The following is a 17,499-nucleotide window of genomic DNA, read 5'->3' as shown; positions in this document are numbered from 1 at the left end:
GTAGGCTGCAATGTACATGATGGGGATGGAAAAAATTAGTATGAGGCTTACATATATTTGAAATATTCATCTATTAACGTGTATTCAGATGGTACTTTATTTCTATAGCATATTTACCGCATTAGTAGTTGAGGCTTTCTGTTACTGTTTGTTGATGAGTTTTTTGTGGTCCTGGGATTGAACGCAGGGCCTGGCACATGCTGACCACGTGTTCTGCCACCCAGCTATGCCCTGACCCACCCGTCATGTTCTGATGTAAGGCAAGGTGGATGCATGCATGGTTTTAAAGGCATTTCCCATTATAATCCTGTAAGGTGTGGCTTCCTGGTGTAGTTGCGGGACGTGCGCGTGGGTTGGACAGAATTTGATTTGAGTATTAGCCCTTCTTACTCAAAGCCTCGACAGCTGCCTTACACTTTATGAGCCTCCTTTCCCCCAAAATTACAGCCTAAATATAGTGCCCGTGCATGGTATGCAGGTGAAAGGAAAACGGCATTCAGGATATGCTGACCTCTCCGTAAATGCTGGCGTCTGAGCCAGCATAAAGCTTCATGGGAGACTGAAAAGGGAGCACTCGCTCCCACCTAAGCACTGCCCAGATACATTTTGTGGAACCTCAGACAGGTATGAGAGGGCAAAGGAATCCAGGAGCACATTTCTCTGTGACAAACTGGGGGAAACAGAGTCACCACTTTTCCTTCTGTAAGAATGCGTCAGAACCGCTGTCCCTTGACAGTGCAGTTGAGGTATCCTGAGTGTCCTGGAGCTCGCCCATCCCGAAACTGGTTTGGAGACACAGAGAACTGATCAGTATGCAGGTTCCCCCCTCCCTTCCCTTCTCTCCGGTGCCTCTGTCCAGAATGTCCATTTCTCACGCAGGACAAGCTGCAGAGCCTGTGGTCAGAATCTGCACTGTGAGTTGTCATGGTGGGAGAGGAGCCATCACTCACACAGGACAATAGTGCCCGGATGCTGTTGTTAAACGTCCTCCGTCTTCCTGGGCACAGCTGATTACAGCAGAACAAAGCCTTTTACACGATCTACCTTTCTTGCTCCTGAAGGTAGCGTAGTATTTTGCAGGTACAGTTCACAGCACGGGCCTTGAATGCTGCTTAATGGCAGGTTAATTACAGTTCCTGGAAACATCAGGTGTCAGGTATTTGGTGATTAACACCAATTTAATTCCTTAACTAAAGGCTATCCTAATCTCTGCTCCTTAGCACTGCCCCCCGCACCCCCGGGGCTTGCTGGTGGCAGGAAGTGCAGCCCCTGCGGGCCTTGGCTACCTGCTGCCTTGGACTTAGGAATCAACTTCCTGCCATTTCAAGAAGAGTATTTTCCTTTCCCTCTTGCTTTCCTGCACTGATGGAAAAACTTGGTTCCTGGCTTTGATTTTGCTTCCTGCCCTCCTTTCCTGTCCCAGAATATTTCAGATGCCCCTGAAGCACACTCACCTTAGCTCAGTGTCTCCGGGTTCTTTCTGATCACGCGCATGTGCACAGACACCGAGAATCTGACGTACACAGCTCCTGCAGGACGATTCTGCCTTAGCCAAAGGCTGGGAAGGGGGCGCGGGGGTCATGAATGGAAAGAGTGGCTTTGTAAAAAGAAAAGTGCGCAGACAGCCAGGACTCCCACCTCCGGCCTCTTGGGAAAGGTCCATGGGGCAGCTGGGCAGGAGGATGCGGGGGTGAGGATGGAGCCATCAGACAGGGTGCCTTGTGGGTTCGCTGAAGCCTCCTTGTTAAAACAAATTCCTTAGATATGCTGAGGGGTTGGGGCAAAGATCAGGCCTGGAGTGTAGCTGGGCCCTGCTCTAAATCCTGTGTACATGTAGGATGCAAGCAAAGGACCCTGCACTCTGGAGAGGCTAAGCCAAGATTTACCTTTCTGATCTGACCGCTCTGCTGGTAAATGAGGAGCTGAGGGAATAGGCATGTGTTAGTCATAGCCATTGCTGCTTCACATTTAGCTCTGTGAATTCCTTGTTGTTTGCCTTCGGCCAACTCTTCAGCAGCAGGGCCTGAAGGCTGCAGTGAGTGACAGCAGCCGGCAGAAGCAGCATCTCAGAGCCCATGGGCGAGCGAGCGCTTTCTGAACTGTGCGCTGCACACCCAGCAGTGTTCAGAGGCATCAACTGGCCAGACAGAGACAGGCTGATGGAGATGAAATCCAACAGTCTGGCTGTGCGTGCTGCTTCTGTGTCCGCACCCGTCTCCAGGGCGGGGCATATGGCAGTGACGTCCTGGGTGAGCCTGGGCATCGTGTGGGCTTGCAGAGCATCTGGAGTCTGGCGTTCCCTGAACAGGCTGGGGAGTTGCTGTAGGTATCAGGTAAAAGGGCACTCACACTGGGAGTTGGAATTCCGTGGCTGTGGTCTATGTTCCAGGTGCGGCCCAGCTCAGGACCGCTCAGGACCAGCAAAGTGTCCCAAGAAAACACATGAGGTTGTCACTTTACTATTGACTCAGAGGCCCGTTGGAAAGTTGACCAGTTTGAATGGTGGTCTTTTCATCTTCAAAGACCACGTTTGGTTTATTCACTTTTAAATTTCATTTCCGACGTACTTGATGATCAGGAATGAGCAGGGCCCCTGCTATCTGCCCTCTTGGACCTCCGTGTGGCTGCCGAATCCTGCTCATCAGCGTGGTCCTCACAGCTGCCCGTGGCTCTTTCCGCTCCTTTAGTTTTCTCCTGGGTCTGGTTTTATGGAATGAGTACTGAGCTATGATCTTTTCTAAAGGAAAGAGTTCCTTTCCCCCAAAGAGGAAAGTGCAGAAGTCACGTTTATTGAAAGGAAAGCCAGACACAGGCGTTCAGGAGCAGGTGTGGGTCTGGGGTGCGGCTCACTGGTAGAGCTTTGCCTCGCTTGCTTGCGGTCTTCGGTTGAGTACGCAGGACAGACAGACAGACAGGCATGGGCACACAAACAGGATAATAATAAAGACCAGGCATGACAAACCACCAGTAATTGGCTCTATTACAAATTTTGCTGTTCATTATATGTCTTTACCTTTCCCAAACTGGGTTTTTATTTTCCAGTAATGCATCAATATAGACAAATGCTCAAGTGTTTCGATTCTCATTTTTTAATGTGACATTTTGTGGTTTTGCTGTGTTGTTCATATTACAGAAACTTTTTCTGTATATATTTCTACATTTAACTCCTTCAGCAAAAACAATTTTTGAAAAGGAGTAGGACCCATGCATGCTTTTTATTTCAGTCTGAGCCACACAGGGTCTCATAGGTAATCCGTTCGAGCGAGCCGGCGGGCGCACACCTTCTGGTCCCTGGCGTTCCGGGGAACCAGCGCTCACTTCGTCCACACGCTTGGCTTTGCAAGTGTTGTGTTGGTGAGCAAATTCCTTTTCTCTGCTCCCGTACGAGGGGAAGTGGCAGCACGGAGAGCTAATTTTGCTCTTCACTGAAGCAGGGAAGATTGGGGCTGCTACCGAGGTAAACTATCCCCAGCCCTTTGGCAGGCATCCGCAGGACAGCTTGATGGCTGTGTTTCATGAGCAAGTGGCGCATTCGTCAGTGACCTAACCAGTTGTGTCTTATCTGACCACACAGGGCAAAGCATTCATGGTCTTTCCTGGGGGTGCAGCTCACTGGCAGAGCTTTTGCCTGGCTTGCTGGAAGTCTTTGGTTGTTTACACAGTACAGACACACACACACACACACACACACACACACACACAGAAAAATAATGAAGACTAGGCATGACAAACCACCAATAATTGCCTCAAGGTTACAAATATATTTTCAGGGTTATAAATATATTTTAGAAAGTAGGCAAATTCACAAATATGGAATCTGTAAATATTGAGAAAAAATTACATTTTTCTGTTAATCAGAATATTTTTGAGGCAGTGTAAATCTGAATACTGGATTGGGGAAAAACTATTCAGAATAAGGATGGTTCTGTGACACTCTCAGACTGATCCCCTACTTTTAAAATAATTGCAGAGTAGTTTGGGGCAGAGGGAGACAGAAGTTTTCCTTAAGATGTTTCTGTTTCAGTGATACAAAGCAAACAAAAATACTTATTTGCAGGATACCTAATTCCAGGAAATATGGTATAAAATGAATCTAAGGGCCTCGTTTTATTATTAAAGTATTATAAATTTTTATAGGCTTCTTTTTTCTTTTCATATAAGATTTCATTTCTAAATGAGTTGGATTTTATTTTATTTTGTGTGATATTCTGGGATCCATCAAGTAATAAGCTTACACTCATTAAAGTGGGTATATAGATGAACTTATGTTTTGTCATGGTAAATTGCAGTTATGTAGTGCTTAAAAATGGGGTCATGATCTCACAAGCCTAAACTGGCAGGCCCAATAGGACCCCTACCCTAACTGAAAACAAGTCGGGCAGGGTTTGCTCACTGCCATTGCTGGAGTCTACAGCTCCTCGCTGAGTGCCAAGCATACTGTGTTCGGCTGTGACAAAGTATTGCTCTTGACGTGTGCTTTCTTGTTAAGCAGAGTAATGACAGTGTGTTGGAAAGCCAAGCAGGAAAATCTCTCTCAAAACAGGAGGCTTGACAGTAAGTATTTCAGGCTTTGCAGGCCAGTCGGTCATGGTGGTAACTGGTCAGCTCTGCCATTGGCTGGAAGAGCAGAAGCCAGGCTACAACGAAGGAGTGTGGCTGTGTTCCAATAAAACTGTATGCACGGATGCAGAAATGTGACTTTTATACAGTTCTCGTGTATCACAACACGTTCTTCTCCTTCTCATTTTTCTCTCACCGTGGCAAAGTATAAAAGCCGTCTTTAGCTTGGGAGCCACACAAATACAGGTGGCAGCACAGATTTGGCCATGGGCAATAGTTTGCCAGCTCTTGAAATGTATGTTGTAAAAACTGTGTCATACAATTTCCTTGCATCTGCGTTTCTGCGTCAAATGCATCATGACTATGTCCTTTACTTAAATCTGGTCAGAACGGAAGAATATATACATTAGAGGACACACGTGAATGTGTATGGATTTGCGGTTGTATAGTTCTATGGTAGTTAAGCTTGACTGTGTCAACTTGATTGGCCTGGGGACTACCCAGCAATGAGTGGAGCACACTGCTGGGTGTGTCTGGGTGGGCATGGAGGCCTGGCCTTGGGATCTGTTTCTCATCCCTAACCCTGTCCTCTTCGGTGCTTTTCCCCTGCTCTGCTTCCTGGCTGCCACGAGCTGAGCAGCTTTGTTCTACCATCCCTTCCGCCATGATGTTTCTGCCTTGGTGCCAGCATACCATGGACTGGATCCCTTGAAACCGTGAACCACATTAAACCTCTCCTCCTTTAGACTGTGGCTGTTGAGTATTTCATATCAATATTGGGGAAGCTGACTAATGCAGTTTATACAAAATATATATAGTATATTCTATGTCTGTCATACTTGGTAATGAAGGCAGTTTGGTAACATGAAGAATCCAAACTTGGAGGTAAATTCAGGATTGTACTCTCACTCTGTTACTACTTGTGTGACCTTAGAAAAATTATTTAACCTTCCCAAGCAGCCTCATCATCCCTAAAATGGAATGGACGGTCATATTGGTCAGCTGCAGAAAACTAGATAATATATACAAAAGACACCTAGGACATAGAATTACCTTTACAAAGACATACTGTACACACTTTTTGCTTACTGAATTACTTTTAAAAAAGAAAAATGAATCACTTTCAGTTCCCTAAAGAAACCCAAGCCTTCCAATACAGATTTTCACTATATTCGGTTGTGTCTAATAAAAACAAACATGACACACATCAGTCTCTGCCTTCCCATGTTGCTGCCGCATCACCCTGTTACTGTTTGCTCTGACCTCAGCCTCTCCTGGACCTGGCTGTCGGTATTTTGAGACCGTGCTGTGCTCCTGCTGGGCTCTGCGTGCATCTGTTACACTTCACTAGCACAGTGCTCACCCTGTAGTTCAGTAGCCCCTTGCTGGACAAAGAGAGATGAAAAAAAATCTGTTTTTTGCTTTGGAAGCTTTCCTGCTAAGGGCACTGGATAGAAAGGAATGCACAGTGGAAAACGTGCCGGAGAGTAAGAGCTCACCGTGAAGCTTTTATGGGGTCCTGTAATCTTTCTAAGAAACCCATTAGATGGGCCTCATCTGCTGGGCTGCTTGCTTTAAACCTCGTATTTGTAAGAAACAATAAAGTAAGTTTTTAAGGGCCGCGCATTCAAAACAGAGTTAGCCATCCAGCCACGACTGCTGGACAGCCTTGAAATTTAGGTCTCTTCACTAATCAAAATACGGCACGGTTTCTCTTACATGAGAAACCCAAAGCATAAGTAAACTAAACAGCAAAGTAGTCGGTGACAGGACACAGGGAGGTACATCTTTTGCAGATGGGAACTGGACAAGAGACGGAGTGAGAGGAGCGAGAGGAGGGAAGGGGCAGAAAAGAACGAAGGTCATTGTGCACACACGTGGAGCATGGTCGGTGTGTGCGGCCACCGCTCCGGTCTGTGGTCGGCCTCTAGCCCTGGACGGGGCTCAGTGCAGTACTACGGATTCTTTGGCATGTGCTGACGGGTTCATCCCTTGAGGCCGTGTGAGCCTTTTGTGCATCCCTTCCCTGTGAAGGAGGAGAAGGTGCTTCCCCCGGAAGCATCTGCCCTTGAGGCTGCCAGGACCATGTCTTCTCTGTAGGTAGGAGGGACAGTCCGGAGGAAAGGGCCCTTCGTGTGCTGTGATCCATGTGTCCTGCAGGTGCAGTGCCCACTCGTGGAGGGGAGGGCGTCTGCCCACCGGCAAGAGCAGGGCGATGTGCGGAGGTGTGCGCAGGGGAGAGGGGTGCCGGGAAACCGTCCCCGTGGGTGTTCTGGGGCCGGCCTTCGGAATTCCTTCATTCTTGCTTTTCTTAGTACCCATTTGCCGTGTGCCATGGTGCCATTGCCCCGGGGGAGCAGGCCTGTGCGCGTCTCACACCTTCACACTCTCCTCACCTGCCTCCCGCTTCCCTCCGTCTGTTGCTCCCCTTCCCTTTCTCAAAAAATCTATGTCCCTGTTCCTCATTATCCCTCTGTAATGTGCTGTTTAGAGACACCGTGTGATATCTAAGCTCCCGTGACTGGTTTACTTCACAGTATGGTCTCAGTGTGCATCCATTTTCCTGCAGATGCCTCGGGTTTATTCTTCTTTACGGCGCAGTAGTACTTCATTCTGTGTGAATACCACATTTTCTTTATCCACTCATCTGTTGCTTTTTTGGGAGGTTCTGGGGTTCGAACAAGGGGAAACCCACCACTGAGCTGCACGCCAGGCCCTTTTATTTATTTAGAGACAGGGATGTGCTACTTTCCCAGGTTGACTTCAGACTTCCTGCCTCAGAAGTGGCAGGAGTTAGAGGTATGTGCTGCTGAGCCCGGCTCAAAGTCCACTTTTCTGACCAGTGTGACAGTGTTTTGGGGTGACTGGTTGTGGTGGCCTTGGCCGCCCCTGCTGGCCCTGCAGCTGCCCTTCGATCAACACAGCCCGCGTGACCCGGGACGCCTCCTATCGTTGCTTCCGGCTCTGCAGGACCCAGCTGTCCCGTCGTCCAGGGCTCTGCTCTGAGGCCTCGGGGACGCTTTTCCCTTCCCACTCTGGATGTCCCTGTGGCCCCTGTGGCCCGCTGAGCCCTCAGCAGTGGCGATGCCAGGCGGCGCGGTCCCATGGCAGGAGCACCCTCACCTCCCGGCCTCTGTGGACAGCACACTGAGGAACGGCCCAGAGCCTCACCACCTGTCTGTTCTTCCGCAGCGTCCTGCCCTCCATGTGTGGCTGTGCGCGCATCAGCACACGGCGTTGTCTGGTCCGGCCGGAGTTTCTGGGGTGACCGCTGTGCCCGCGGCCTTGGAAGCCCCGCTTTCCACGTGGGCTCTGCTGATTGCTCCCTCCACTTCGCACTTTGCCCAGAGCGTTGCTGTGTGGTGAAGACATCGTGACATTCAGGAACAGAGTTTTGAGATCCTATTCACAGTAGACTTCTGGTGTGGGGACAGTTGCTTTAGATCTGAAGTTGTTTTTCAGAACATGGGATCCTTCGTGAATTTTTTCCACAAACTATAAATAATAGAGTGACGGCTGCATACTGCGTGGGACATATGTGCTCAGTAAATTGTCAATGATATTGCTTTTGTAAACCGACGGTCTTGGGAGGGTAGCCTTCAAGTCACCCACAGCCAGTGAAAACAGTAGCCTTTCCTGTGTGCGCATTCCCCAGCTCCATTTTCGGATCTGCGGTGTAATAACACAGCAGGAGGCTCACGTCGGTGCAGTCTGCAGGGGTGTCACATCCCCAGTTTAGTTTCTACTCATGCTCCTGCATGTGTGTGTGTGTGTGTGTGTGATGTGTGTGGATGTGCATGCGTGTGTGTACAGTGTGATGTGTGTGTGTTCAGGTCTATACAGTTCTGTCACCTCTGTAGTTCTGTGTCTCCACCACCACAGTGCAGATGCTGCCCAGGTCCGGCATGTCAGGAGTCCCCAGGGTTGTCCTGCGGCAGCCCTCCTGCTCCCTCCTGGCCTTCTCCTGCTGTCCCCGGCTTCCAGAGGCCGTTATTCTGTCCTTTGCCCACAAAGTCTTGGCATGACGAGGTGTTACTCACATGAAACCATGCAGTGTGTCTTCTTTGAGGATTGGATTGGGTTTTTTACTCAGCATGTTTCTCTGGAGATCTATGAAAGGTGTTGGACATACTTTTATTTTGAAACAGGTAACTAAGTTGTTGAGTTCCCTAGGCTGGGCTACAATTTGCAGTTCTTCTGCCTCAGCCTTCCAGAATGCTGGGATTCCAGGTTTGTGCCACCACACTTGACTCTCCATTACTGACGGTGTGTCTTTCCTAGTGTCTGTGCCCTACAAGCTGAGTCTTCGGTAACCTGGCCATAGCAGACCTTTAGGTCCTGATTCCCCACTCTATGACCATGGCCATGCTTACCCCAGGGTCTTTGCACATGCCATGAAATGAGTGTTACCCTCTTTGCACCATTAGCTCCTTGGTGTCCTTCAGCTGTCAGCTCTTGGAGAGGGCCTCTTGGTCTGTGTTCTTCAATCCCTGGTCGTCTTCATTCAGAGCCCTTCCTTTCCTTTCCTCTCTTCCCTTTTTCTTCATTTGTACAGAAGCTAGGACTTGCCATAGTTCAGTCTGGCCAAGTAGTCACCTTCAGAACTGTCCTATAAAAGAACCTAAACGTTGGTATCCTTCCTGAGGGTTGGAAAAAGTTCTCAGTGTGTGTGTGGGGCGTACATTTCACATATAGTAAAACGGTAGAATGCAGATTGTTTTTGTGGGATGATTTGCTTACGGCTCGTCTTCTCTTCTAAGTTTAAGTTCTGTGATCTCAAGGCCCCAGCCCCTTTCGAGGTCCAGATCTCTGTCCTACTCCATGCCACCCCCACCCGGGACGCTGAGTCCCTGAGACAGGTGCTCTGTGACGCACCTGAGAGGAGGCGGCCGGAAGGCTGGGCTGGGGTCTGAAATCTCGGCGGTCTGCGGCCTGGAGAGCCAGCCGGCAGGTGTTGGGTGCGCGCACCTCTAAACCTGTGGGAAGCGCGAATGAATGGGAAAGGTAGGGAGACCCTGGCGCTCTAAGGACCAAGTACTTTAGCGAGAATAAAGCTACTTCTGGGACGTGGCTGCTGGCTGGGAAAGCAGCAGTGACAGAAGGCCGTGTTTCTAGGTGATGCTTGGTACAAGTGTGACAAAACGAGGGAGTAATGCAAATCTTTGTTACCTTTCCAGGTGATTTTTGAAGTGATTACCTCTGGACACCAAGGCTACCTTGCCATTGATGAAGTGAAGGTGCTGGGCCATCCATGTAGTAAGTTGTCTCTGCTTTTAAACGCACGGGTGCTTCGCTGGGGACGTTTACGCCCCAGGCAGAGGGAAGGGGCTGGAAGCCGGGGTGCGGTCCTCCTGCCAAGAGGCCCCCGTGAGTCTCCAGGTGGGGCTTTGCCGGCCCGGAAATCCAAATGTGCATTTCCTGTACGGATGCAGGGTTTGCGTATATCTCAAGTGCCTTTTAAAATGAAAATCAGGACTGGAGATAAAGGAGTACTTTACTGTGCTCGGACATCCTTGCAGAGCCTGCTAATCTGTTGCCCTAGCTTTGGACAGGAGCCCAGCAGTCAGTGATGGGAATCAGCATATTGCATTCCTGTGTCAGATATCTTTCTGCCACTGTTCCTTAGTTTTGCCAAATAGTTCTAAAAACCAGTGTCAAAACAGGCTTGGAATTTGTCTGGTGCAAGGCACTTGCCTGCATTACCAGGGCACCTCAGACATGACCTGCTTCTCAGCTTTTACAACTTAGTACTTTAGAACACTATCATGGATGAGAAATGCACACTTTTTTGAGACCGCCTAAAGTGAATAACCCTTAACAGCTGTCACCATTCCCGTAAGAGCTCAGGTGGCTCAGGTGGCCAGCCCCGATTCCTCAGCCCAGCGGCCCGCGTGGCAGCGGGCTGGTCTTACGCGCTCTGCGTCCCCACAGTTTCCAGTCCAGCCTCAGGACGTGGCCGCTGTCAGCAGGAAAAGCCTTCAGGAAATGAGAGTTGGGTGGCAAATGGAATCGCAGAACCACGGAGGGTCCAGGCTCAGACAGTGGGCAGGCCCCAAACCCGCAGCTGTGCAGGCTGCCCAGGGGCACTGCCAGGGCAGAGATCCAGGTCCGGGCCCCTGACCCTCAGAAGGGCGCCCGGGCTTCAGTAGCTGCATGTCCTCCAGCGTGCCTGGGCCTCTGCATCCTTGGCCTTCGATGCAGGGCTCAGATGGGATAGTCGGGTGGGCCAGCTTAGTCAGGTCCCTTCCCTCCTCCCAGTCAGCGGGATCCAGGAAGTCAGCTGTGGCTTTTCCACTCCGCTGTGCAGCGAGCTCTCCCTGAGCATTTACCGAGGCCCTGCCATGCTGGCAGCAAACCCTGCAGATGTCTGCATGTGCCGTTTCCTGTAACCCGTTACTTTATATATAAAAACTGACAAGTACAGTGTGTCCTCTGTAGATTCTAATGAATGGGATCCAGCTGCCGGCACGTGTGTGCATAGCCATCCCTTGGTAACCTGGGAGGATTGGTTCCAGGTCCCAAAGTCTGCTTGCACTCCTACAGCACGGCCTGGTGTTTGCACGGAGCCGGCGTACATCCTCTGTACTCGCCGTGCCCTCTCCAGATGACTTGTGTGGCGTTGTCGGTGCTGTGAACAGCTGGGAGTGGGAAGGGGCAGTGAATGCACACATTCAGGGCAGGAGCACTTTGTGTTTTTCAAATATTTTTGATCCATAGCTGGTTGAATCCACGGATGTGGAACTCACACATAAGATGTGCCAAGCTCTCTCATTTTTTTCCCTACCACTTAGTAATACATCTTTTAGGTCAGGTCAACCCATGGTATGCCATCATAGAAATACGCTACATTTTATTCTTCTATAAACAATTAGTGCCCTGCCTGCGTAGCCTGGTGTGGTGTGCCCGCGCCTCAGCGGGGTTTGTTCAGGCGGTGGTGCAGGGTGGAGCGAGACGTACTTTCAGTTTTATTAGATGCTGCCAAAGTGCTAGGGAAAGTGCCCACACCGTTTTATATCCTTACCAGCAGTGCATGGAAGTTTTATTTCCCCTGTATCCTTGCCCAAAATTGATATTGTCAGGCTTTAAATTTTTGGCCATGGGAGCGACGGCAGCCTGCTTTATTTTTAGAATCCCTGGCATCAAGAGAAACTGGCTAGTTCCTACATTGGGCTTCTGCAGACAGCCCGACCCAAATCATGAAAGAACGGTTATAGCTACAGAATTAAAAATATAAACGCTCACAGAAATTTCTGCGCTCCTTTTTATCCCACCAGTTTGAATAGATCATTTAATGGCTCCCTGTTTTGGTGACAGAGCAGGCCTGTGCGGTTGTCACCCAAGGGGCACTGTGACACAGCTGTCCCGTCCCATCCGGGGGTCGCTGTCTCTGATGTCTACATCCCAGCTCTGAAAATCACCGCATGGGCAGCTTAACCTACAGCAGCCGCCTCGGACTTCAGCGCTCAGACAGAGTAACTCGTGGCACGTCACATTGCCTGCTCTGTAGTGTCCGTAAGACTGCGGAGATCAAGAATGTCTTCTCTTTTTTCTTCCTGCAAAGGCAAGAAAACGAACAGTGTTGTACCTAATTGAAACAACAGGACAAATTTAGGAAGCAGAGTGTAATTACCTGAGTTGGAGCTTGGCCAGATTCTCAGAGTAATGGCTTTGGGCTTGAAAAAGTGCCTCAGGGTCTTCTAGCACAGATGGAGGTCCCTGGCCTCTGATCCACCATGCAGGAGGAGGTAGAAAAACAGCCTCCCTGCAAGATGGATGTCCTGGGCTCTAGGGGCACAGGTGTGTGGCTGCACCCACATCTGTATTCTGGGTTCCTTTCTGCTCCCACTTACCTGTCGCCCAGGGAGGGCGTCCTGAGGCGCAGCCCCTGCCATTCTAGTGGATGTCTGGCTTTGTGCTGAAATTAGGACATAAAGATCTAATGCTAACCCTTCTCTCGGTGCATTGTGGAAATGTGTCTGCCGTGCTTTTCTGTCTTCCTGCGGAGCTAGCTTCCCAGGGCCATAGAACAGTGTTTATGGGCCTCCTTCGGAGAATACCTCTGCTAATACCTAATTGGCTTTGCAAGAGCTGCTCTTAGCAGGCACAGATTGCAGAGCAGTCTCTGTATCCAGGTGATGTATGCTATGGCGGCGCCCTGAACTGTGAGCTTTAAATGGTTTTGATGATAGCCCTTCTGCAGTTATTTTTTCCTAAATCTCGTAAGTTTTATGAGGAAAGCATACAAATAAAGATTTTTAAGGATTAAGACATTAATTTGATGTTCAGATGGAAAGCTTTACAGGTAGTAGGTTACAAGATACCCTATCAGATTTCTAAATAATAATCAATTATTTGTGAAGTTTTGACACTCGTTAAATTTAGATCCCAGAGAGACATAAATATTTCATATCCGAGGCTGAGCTTCCCAAATGGATGCAGGGTTGTTGAGTCTCATGTAGTTCACAATAAAGGCTCATGTTCAGATTCGTATAGGTTTATGAGAAGGCATTACAACATTTTTTTAATAGTAGCTGTTTTCAAACTAGTATGCAGTTGCTCATAAAATCGATTTTAATATAGTGACAGTAAAATGCAGGATCAGCCTGAAATGTGGAGTTGGCTGTGCCGCATCAGCGGCTCTCTGCCTTAAAACCGCTTCTAATAAACAGAGACAATTCTTGCATTTGGTCTGCACTCTACAGGTACGTTTTGGATTTGGTTCTGGTAGGAGAAACTGAGGAAGCATTTTCTCAGCTTTCTGAGGTCACCCCCTGTTCTTAAATACGTTGTGCGCTGCACATGTGTGGGTGTTTCTGAGATTACTCTGGTGCTGATGCATTTCCTCACATATTATAGTCCACACAGAATATGGGTTATGGATGCAGAATTCACGTATCAGCGGGTTACCCGTGTAGGTACAAATCCGTGGTTGGTCTTGTGCTCACAGAGTTGTGTGAATACTTGAGCAGTCAACTTTAAAACATTTGCATCCCTTCGCCCTGAAACAGACCTTGCTCACGTCCAGCCCCGGCCCACCGTTACTCTTCTCTCCGCCTCTGTGAGTGGACTCGCTCTGTGCATTTCACTTAAATGTGGCTTCTTGTGTGTCTGGCTTCTTTCACTCAGCGTTCGTGTCTCGGTACTTCACGCCTGCCTGCAGCCAAGCGACGGTCGCTGTGTGGACATAGCGCGCCACATTTGATCTCACGGTCATCCGCTGGTGGGAATTCAGGTCGTCCCCACCTTCCTGCCATCGAGAACGCTGCTTTGAACATCTCTGTCAGGTTTCGTGTGGCCCTTTGCCTTCAGTTCTCATGAGTGCAGGCTTAGGAGTGGCGCTGTTGGGTCACCTGGTAACACTGCTTAGCAGCTTGAGGAACTGTGAGACTATTTTTCCAAGGGGCTGCACATGTCCACTCGGAGAGCCGCGGGGAAGGGTTCGCTCACCCTGTTCTTGGCAGTGCTGAGGTCTTTGCTCTCGTCGTGTCTTGGAAGTTGAATCTCTGTGGTTCCAGTTCCTCAGCATCTTCCCCTGTGCTTATTGGTCCTTTGCCCCTCTCCCTGGGAGAAACATCCGTTTACACTCACTCCCTATTTTCAATGAAGTATTTGTCTTGTTTATTATTCAGTTGTAACTTCTTTTAAATCTGAGCACCAACCCCTTGTCAGACACACGGTTGGAAAACGTTTCCCGCCGGCTGGTAGCTGCTTTCATATTCTTGGTGGCACGCTTTGCCTTGCACCCTTTACAGTGTTGGATGCTGATGAAGCCCCGTTTTCTGTGTTTGCTTTTGTCATCCGTGTTACCGGGATCCTTCTTCATCCCCGCTGCTGCCCTGCCCACTCCATCTCCTGATCCCATTCCCATGTGAGAAAGATCTATCTCCCTACCTCCTATCACCTGTCTCCTAGTTTTCCTTTTGTTTATACTTTGGGTTTCCCATATAAGAGAAAGCAAGCAATATTTAAGCCTGTGTGTCTGATTCACCTCACTTAACATTATGGTCTCAGGCAATATGGCCTCATCCATTTTCCTACAAATGACCCAGTGTATCCTTCTTTAGGGCGGAGTAGTACTGTACTGCAGGCACATTTTCCTTATCTATCCATCTGGCAGTGGACACATAGAGCGCTTCCAAGAAGTTTCTGCTCTTACCCACAGGTCTGTGAGGGCTCTCAAGTTGCTGTTTCTCTGTGGTTTAGGGACAGGCGTACTTTCATTCCTTTTGCATATGGAGATTCAGTTATTCTAGCACCATTTGTCCACAGACGGTTCTTCTCCCAATTGACTGGCTGCCCGAAAGTATGAGGGTTGCTTTCCGGCCCCTTGCTTTCTATTCTGTGGATTTGTATGTCTGCCCTTCTGCCATTTAGTGCCCCAGTTTTGGTTCCTAACGCTTTGTAGTAACCTTTGAAATGAGGGTCTGTGGCTCCTTTGGCCTTGCACTTGTTCATTCAGTATTGCTGGGACTGTTTGTGTCCCTTGTTTGTCCACATGAATCAGGGCCAGCCCGTGGGTTCCCAGCAGATTACATCAGCTGGGAAAGTTGTAGTGATTATGATTGAGCTTGTTTTTTTAATTTCATTTTTTAGATTGTTCATTGTTAGTGTATGGAAAGCCAAATTATTTTTGTAAATGGATCTCATCCTGTGAGATCCTCTTGTACTTATTTACTGGCTCTTTTTTTCTGGAATTCTTTTTCAAAATTCTTTTCTATAGGAAGTCATAAATTTTTTTTCTCTCAGTACTGTAGACTGAACCCTGGACTTTTGCACTGAGCTAGATCCCCATTCCTTTTTTTTTTTAACTTTGAAATAAGGGCTCATTAAGTCGCTAAGTTGTCTTGGCCGGATTGAACTTGAGATCACCTTGGCTCAGCCTCCGAGATTGCTGGGTTACAGGTGTGCACCACCATACCTGGCCTAAAATCATGACATCTCTGAGCATTAAGATTTCTGTTTTTCCAGTCAGGGTGCCTTTTGTTTTCTTTCTGAATTGCCATGGCTACAACCTCCAGTTCAATGTTAATTAGAAGTGGAAATAACAGATGTCCTTGACTCACTATTTGCATATATCAGTCTTTGAATTCTGAAGTCTAAGAATTATTCAGAATCTCTATTATTCTGCTGCCAGTTGAAAAACATAATAATGTAATGACAAAAATATAAAGTTATTATAAACCCATATGCTGTATATATTGAATAAATTAAAAACAAAAATGCAAAACGATTCTGTATTACTGCTTCAAGAATATGAAGTAAGTCAGCAGTTTCCTTAAACATTTAAGAAATTATAAACTTACAACTTGCATCCTAGGATCAAAATTATTCTTATTTTTCAAGCAAAATTAATTTTTTGCACAGCCAAACATTGTTTACATATTTCCAGATTTAGACTTCATGAAGATTACTGAAAGTTCAAATAAGATACGAACAGCAGTGACAAATCCCATGTAAGAATTCTTTTTGGAGTTAAGTTTTGTTGAATAAAGACAGAACCCGTGTGTCTCAAAGGTGATGGAGTGCTCAGAATTAATATTTCCTTACAGAGATGTAGGGACTGAACTTGAAGCTTTCTCCAACGGAAAATCATACTTCTCCAAAGTACACTCCACTTCTCAAAGTTACTTATTTTAGTGCCTAATTATGACATTAACATTTCTTCTTTCAGGTATATAAAAATAATTTTGGCCTGAAAACACGTTAAGATCAAAGTTCCCTGCTTCAATCACAAGAGTTTCTGGGGCTTTTGAGATGTTTAACCTCATATGTATGGTGGAGACAGTAATAATAATAATAATAGTAATAATAATAAGTTCTTCACAGGGGCTAAATTCTAGGATTGGAGGGGTTAAGGAACATAAGGGACTTAGAACCATGCTTACTTAGCACATTTTAAGAGGTGGTAAATATTAGCTGTTTATTATGATTCCTACAAGTAGACCATCCCCAGTGTGGAAATTTAAAATTTGAAATATCCCCAAATCCAAAACTTTGTAGTTTCCAACCTGGTCACACAAGTAGGAATCTCACCCCTGACTTGAGACCATGTTCAGTAGGCACACTAAAATCATTGCCAAAAGTCACCTCAGGCTGTTTGTGTAGAAAACATAAATGATTTTCATGTTTAGTTTTGGGACCCGTCTCCAAGAGTTCTCATTTTTTCAGAATTTTCCAAATTCTGAAAAAAATTGAAACACAAAAATACTTTGGTTCCAGCCATTTCTGATGAGGGATACTTAACGCTGCTGCTGCTGCTGCTGCTGTTTTAGCTGGTGGAGATGAAACCTTGTGCATATCCTCTGCCACTGACCTATACTCCCAACCCAATATTTATTGTTGTCTTTAGATGCTATACCTTGACAGACCCACTAGAAATAGTAAATCTAAGTAGCTATACTGATTGATTTCTTAGATGGGAGAATTAAAGGCGTGTCCATGTTAAAATTTTAAAAATGCAAAGTCCTTTGTTCTTCAGTGTCTGAGTGGGGCAGTACTGGACTCTCCTTTGGGTAGCAATTGGCTTCCCGCCTGTGATGATTAATAGATGTTACACAGATAGAGAGAAACACTACCTGTTTGTTCCTGGAGGTGGGCATGCTTCCAGTTCATTTCAACCTGTGCTGTTACATTAAAGTGTAAATCAAAATAGAAAGGGGTAAGGACATACTTTTCTCTTCTTCCCTTCAGTTTATACTTTGATCTTGCAAATTACTCTTTTCTGATTTTGTCTCTGGTATCTCCATGCTGGCTTTGAAGAATCAATAATAATGGAAGCGTCTACAGAATAATTTGCATCTTGGTCAATAATAATCCTTGGCTTTGGGATCAAAGGGTGATTTGAGATCAATTAATACCCCAAAACTTCTTTCTTTGTTAAAAGCAACAGAACTTGGCAGAGATGCAAGAATGGAAGAGCTGTGCCAAAACCTGTTTGCT

At 47.3% G+C, this 17,499-nt stretch overlaps 1 protein-coding gene across 1 annotated transcript in view; it reads left to right on the top strand.

Moving 5' to 3' along the window:
* Ptprm (protein tyrosine phosphatase, receptor type, M) overlaps window positions 1-17,499 on the top strand; it is a gene marked incomplete at its 5' end in the record, with an annotated part of 513,011 nt that overhangs the window by 91,795 nt on the left and 403,717 nt on the right. The window contains 1 exon segment of the mRNA XM_005372618.2: window positions 9,738-9,816. Within this exon segment, the coding sequence (XP_005372675.2) occupies window positions 9,738-9,816 (79 nt within the window).

Source organism: Chinchilla lanigera, unplaced genomic scaffold (assembly GCF_000276665.1).
Source record: "Chinchilla lanigera isolate Chin_1 unplaced genomic scaffold, ChiLan1.0 scaffold00001, whole genome shotgun sequence".
In the NCBI taxonomy this organism is placed as follows: domain Eukaryota; kingdom Metazoa; phylum Chordata; class Mammalia; order Rodentia; family Chinchillidae; genus Chinchilla; species Chinchilla lanigera.
This window is presented reverse-complemented; position numbering and strand designations above follow the sequence as displayed.